The following is a 5,131-nucleotide window of genomic DNA, read 5'->3' on the forward strand; positions in this document are numbered from 1 at the left end:
TCTGATTGGTGTACGAAACATATTCCCAGGGAGAGTTCTGATTTGGGGAGCTAATGTCACATGACTACCCTACAGCAAAGGATGCTGGGAGGGGAAATGGCGGCTACCCCAGGGAAGATTTAGATGTCTAACCTGGGAAATTCCTCAAACCTAGAATTCAGGTTTGCCAGGTGGCCGAAAAAGGACAGATGTCCCACACACTCTTGCTCAGGAAAGGCAGGGAAGATTAAATGACACAATGGCTCTGCAGATGATAAAGAGCAACACTTTTATTATTCCTCCAGTGGCTCCCCAAGTCCCTTAAACTCGTGCCCCTCCTCCCGTCCCCCATGCACCCTCCAAAGGAGGTGACAAAGGCAGCAGTGAAGGAGGAGGAGGAAGAGAAACACCTTTATTGGAAGAGCTGTGTGGACAAGAGAACGGGGATGAGAGTGAGAGCATGGGAGTTGGGGTCCAAGAAGCTGGTGCCTTTCTCAGCGGCCCTTCCAGGGACTGTACAGAGACGGGCTGGCACACCCTGGGTCCAGGCACCTAGGCCGTGCGATCCCTTGGGAGAGGGCCTTGTAGGTGGGGAGGGAGGCAAGAGGCCTGGGGTTCCCACGGAGAAAGGGGCAAGAAGCCACCCGGTTTCACCGATCCATGCTGTCGTCCGTCGGGCTGGAGAAACAGGTCTGTAGCAGCTTTTCGCAGAACTCCAGCTCCTCCTGGATTGGGCAGGGGCAGGGAGCAAAGGGCCTGAGTGCAGAGGCCGGACCCTGCCTCCAACATTCTTGGCACCCAGAGGTGACTCCTCTTCTCTCCTGGCCACCTCCCCCCCACCAGAGGTTAGGGTTCTCTAATCACTGCTCAGATCCATGATTCACTGTCTTCACACTGGTGTCTGAACTACTTGAACTAGAACCCGAGGTCCCCCAGACTCGTCTCACTCCATTGAGCTGCCTCATATCAGCACTCTTGGGCTCTTTCTAACTCCCAGATATTGACCACTGTTCAAAACTTTTTACAGATACAAACTCCAGAAACCATGAAAGAAAGCACTGACAGGTTAAACTACATAATATAAAAGATACTCCCAGGGCAAAAAAGAAAAAGAAAAAGAAAACGAGGTTGGGGAAAAATATTTGTGATTCATAGTACAAATGGCTAATATACTTAAGACTTAAAGAGCCTAAAAAAATCATTCGCAAAAACCATCACCCAATAAATAGATAAGTGGGCAAAGGATGAGAACAAACAGTTCACAAGAAAGAGAAAAGATGCCAAATTTCAACTCATGGGAGAAATGTAAACTGGACTGGAGTAGTACTTTTCTTTTCTTTTTTTTTTTTTTTTTTGAGGCAGAGTCTCGCTCTGTCGCCCGGACTGGAGTGCAGTGGCCAGATCTCAGCTCACTGCAAGCTCCGCCTCCGGGGTTTACGCCATTCTCTTGCCTCAGCCTCCCAAGTAGCTGGGACTACAGGCGCCCGCCACCACGCCCGGCTAGTTTTTTTTTTTTTTGTATTTTTTAGTAGAGATGGGGTTTCACTGTGTTAGCCAGGATGGTCTCGATCTCCTGACCTCGTGAACCGCCCGTCTCGGCCTCCCAAAGTGCTGGGATTACAGGCTTGAGCCACCGCGCCCAGCCTGGAGTACTACTTTTCAACAATCGGCTTGAAAAAAGGTCAAATGGTTCATCGAGGCCACTTTGTCCTGACCAATATTTGGGGAGTTGGGCACCCTTATGACTGGAGTGTCAATGGTTGAACTTCTATGGAGAGGAGCTTGGTGATAGCTAATGAAATGGCCCTTAACCCTTTAACCTTCAACTTTAACATACCTGACCCTTGTAGAAATTGTTCTACAGACATATGAAATAACATACACAAAAGGTTATTCTTTTAGCAGTGTTTGTCATAGTGAGAGTGTAGAAACAACCTGCATAACCATGCTACAAAAAAGAGGCCATCCGCACTGTACAGCTGCAAAATAAAAGCCGCAAGCGAGACATGCAATGCCCGCAGAGCAAGGGGCAGAACAGCCATCACAGCATGGCAGGCTTATTTTGCATAACACAGAGGAAAAGGAGAATTCATAGGCACCTTTGTTCGTGTGCACCTAATATCTTAGGAAGGACACCTGAGCAACTAGGTAGCTAGAGGGAGGGGCAGGAAAGAGACTTTTCACTGTTTACCCTCCTGTGGGTCTCGTATTTTCAACCATGTGACTACGGAACCTATTCAGAAAGCATTAGTAAAATCTATTATAAATCTAGTTTCCGTGTTTCCACGGGTGTACACCTAAGTCAACACTTCTTATGTAGTACACTTTTTTTTTTTTTTTTTTTTTGAGATGGAGTCTTGCTCTGTCGCCCAGGCTGGAGTGCAGTGGCACATCTTGGCTCAGTGGAACCTCTGCCTTCCGGGTTCATGCCATTCTCCTGCCTCGGCCTCCTGAGTAGCTGGGATTACAGGCGCCTGCCACTACACCCAGCTAATTTTTTGTATTTTTAGTAGAGATGGGGTTTTACCATGTTGGCCAGGCTGGTCTCGAACTCCTGACCTCATGATTCACCCGACTCGGACTCCCAAAGTGCTGGGATTACAGGCATGAGCCACCGTGCCCAGCCATGTAGTATACTCTCAATGTGTACAGACACTTCACAGTGTCTACAAAGGAATGAACTCAATAGAATAGAATGTCCCAAGGAGGTGGGTGCGTTTGCTAAGCTCGGCTTTGCTGAAGCACCAGCATTGATTCATTCGCTTCAACAAATTAATACATTACTTAATCAATTAACTATCTGAATTTTAATTAGTTGTGATTTAGCATTTGTTACTTATCTAGTTATCAAATGAGTTATTTATTTGCCCCTTATCTATTTAATTAAATATCTGATGACTTGTTATTTGTCACTTGTTATTTACCTAAAATAACTGGTTATTATTTGCCATTATAATGGCAATTATATCTTGTCATCCTAAGAGCAGCCCTTAGGACCTCCCTCTAGAGGCCTCACTGACCCCACCCTATCTCCTGTCCCATCCCCTGGCTCACTCAGGAGCCCAGGCAAGTCGCTGCCCCACAATGGGCCTCTGTTTCCCCATCTGCGGAACGGACCTCACGCTGCCCCTGGCCCAGAGTGGGTGCTGAGGGGCTCAGCACAGGGCCTGATATGTGTCAACTCTGGTGTGCTGTTCAGAGCTCCAGCATCATCTGATTAGAAATGGCAATTATATTTTGTCAATTTAATGAAATAGTTAATCATTAAGACATTTGAGTGATATTATATTCAATTTACATTTATTTAATGTAAACAACTGTATGAGGTAATTTGGATAATAATTCAGTGACTTGGTCCACCCTTTAACAGTCTCAAAGCTCCTGTGTCCTTGCTGTCTCTCCTACTCTGACACAGCACGGGACGAACGCTAGGCATGAAATAAACGTCTGCTGAACGCAAGATGAGTGAAACGCACGAGAACACAAATGAAAGCCTGAACCAGCGGACCCAAGAGCCCTCAAGGGCAAGGACTGGCTGGCTCTGCCCCTACTAGGGTCCTCACTACCACACTTGCTCTAACCTGGGGAATTCCTCACCCCCCAGGCCCCTCCCCCTCACACCTGATCCTCCTCACACCCTGTCCCTTCCCCAACTCATCCGGTCCTTCTAGAGCTGCTGTCCCCTCCCCCGGCACATGATGCTCTTCGAACCCCACCCCCTCCCCACACACCTGGTCCTCCTGGAGCCCCTGTCCCCTGCCCCCACACCTGGTCCTCCTTGCACCCCGTCCCCTCCCCATATACCTGGTCCTCCTGGAGCCCCTGTCCCCTGCCCCCACACCTGGTACTCCTTGCACCCCATCCCCTCCCCATATACCTGGTACTCCTCATGCTGCTGCAGCAGCTGACAGCGGTGGCGGAGGAGCTCCTCCAGGCCCAGTTCCGGCTCCCGACACTCGCGCACACCCTGCGGGAAGTCTGTCACCAGGCTGTGAGGGACATAAGAGCAGCCCTTAGGACCTCCCTCTAGAGGCCTCACTGACCCCACCCCATCACCCGCCCCGTCCCCGGCTCACTCAGGAGCCCCGGCAAGTCGCTGCCTCACAGTGGGCCTCCGTTTCCCCATCTGCGGAACGGACCTCACGCTGCCCCTGGCCCAGGGTGGGTGCTGAGGGGCTCAGCACAGGGCCTGATGTGTGTCAACTCTGGTGTGCTGTTCAGAGCTCCAGCATCATCTGATTAGACACTAATTCACTGGTGGGGGCGTGCACAAAAGCCTCTCTCCCTCCCCCAGGGCCTCTGTGCCAGCCCTACTGGTGAGGAAACGGAGGCTCCCTGACTCCTACTTGTTTCTGGCCCCACACCCTTCCTCTCCACAGGGAAGGTCCTGACTCCTGAGTCCCTACGGGCTGATTCCTGCGCCACCCCCACCGTGGGGCACCCACCCCAGGCCCCGTCCTCTCACAGAGCCAAAGTACCTGCACAGGGCTCCAAGCACGTGCTCGTGGAAGGGGCTGTGCTCTGTCCGCACCAGGGCCACCAGCTGCTGGACCATCCCCATGGAGCACAGGGTCCCTGGCGGGAGGGCTGCAGGGGTCAGAGGGGCAGCCCCACCCATCTCCTATGCCCTCCCCGGGATGCCTGTTCCTCCCCTTCTCCCACACCTGCACCCACCCCAGGGCGTCTGCTCCCCACTCCTGCCCTCACTCAAGGGCTGCCACACCTTTGTGTTCGGGGTGGCCCACCAGCAGATTCTGCAGCAGGAATGCCGATTTGACCTTGAGCTTCTGCACCTGCTGCTGCATGGCCCGCATCAACACAGAGAAGCCGTCCAGGCGGAGGAACTGCAGCAGCCCAGCCTCCTGCTCTCGGACCAGACCTGGGCGAAGGGGACAGAGTCCTAAGCTTGCAGTCACCACTACCACCACTATCATCATGACCACCACCACCATCACCGCCATCACCACCACCATCTCTATCACCATCCTCACCACCATCACCACCATCCTCACCACCACCACCATCACCATCATCACCACCATCACGACCATCCCCACCACCACCACCATCACCACCATCACCATCATCACCACCATCACCACCATCCTCACCACCATCATCACCATCACCACCATCCTCACCACCACCACCA

At 52.0% G+C, this 5,131-nt stretch overlaps 1 protein-coding gene across 5 annotated transcripts in view; it reads right to left on the reverse strand.

The window, feature by feature from the left end:
* Window positions 1–249: 249 nt before the first annotated feature.
* HSPBP1 (HSPA (Hsp70) binding protein 1) overlaps window positions 250–5,131 on the reverse strand; it is a 21,396-nt gene continuing 16,514 nt past the window's right edge. For 3 of the 5 annotated variants that reach the window (XM_026457564.1, XM_026457563.1, XM_026457562.1), the window contains exons 5-8: window positions 4,703–4,858; window positions 4,458–4,554; window positions 3,857–3,968; window positions 364–704 (exon numbers count right to left, since the gene is read on the reverse strand). In XM_026457564.1, the coding sequence (XP_026313349.1) occupies window positions 630–704; window positions 3,857–3,968; window positions 4,458–4,554; window positions 4,703–4,858 (440 nt within the window). In that variant the 3' untranslated portion in view covers window positions 364–629. Of the gene's footprint in view, window positions 705–3,856; window positions 3,969–4,457; window positions 4,555–4,702; window positions 4,859–5,131 lie in introns of all 5 variants that reach the window. The other 2 variants (XM_026457561.2, XM_026457560.1) reach the window with 1 other exon arrangement.

Source organism: Piliocolobus tephrosceles, chromosome 21, assembly GCF_002776525.5.
Source record: "Piliocolobus tephrosceles isolate RC106 chromosome 21, ASM277652v3, whole genome shotgun sequence".
Classification (NCBI taxonomy): Eukaryota; Metazoa; Chordata; class Mammalia; order Primates; family Cercopithecidae; genus Piliocolobus; species Piliocolobus tephrosceles.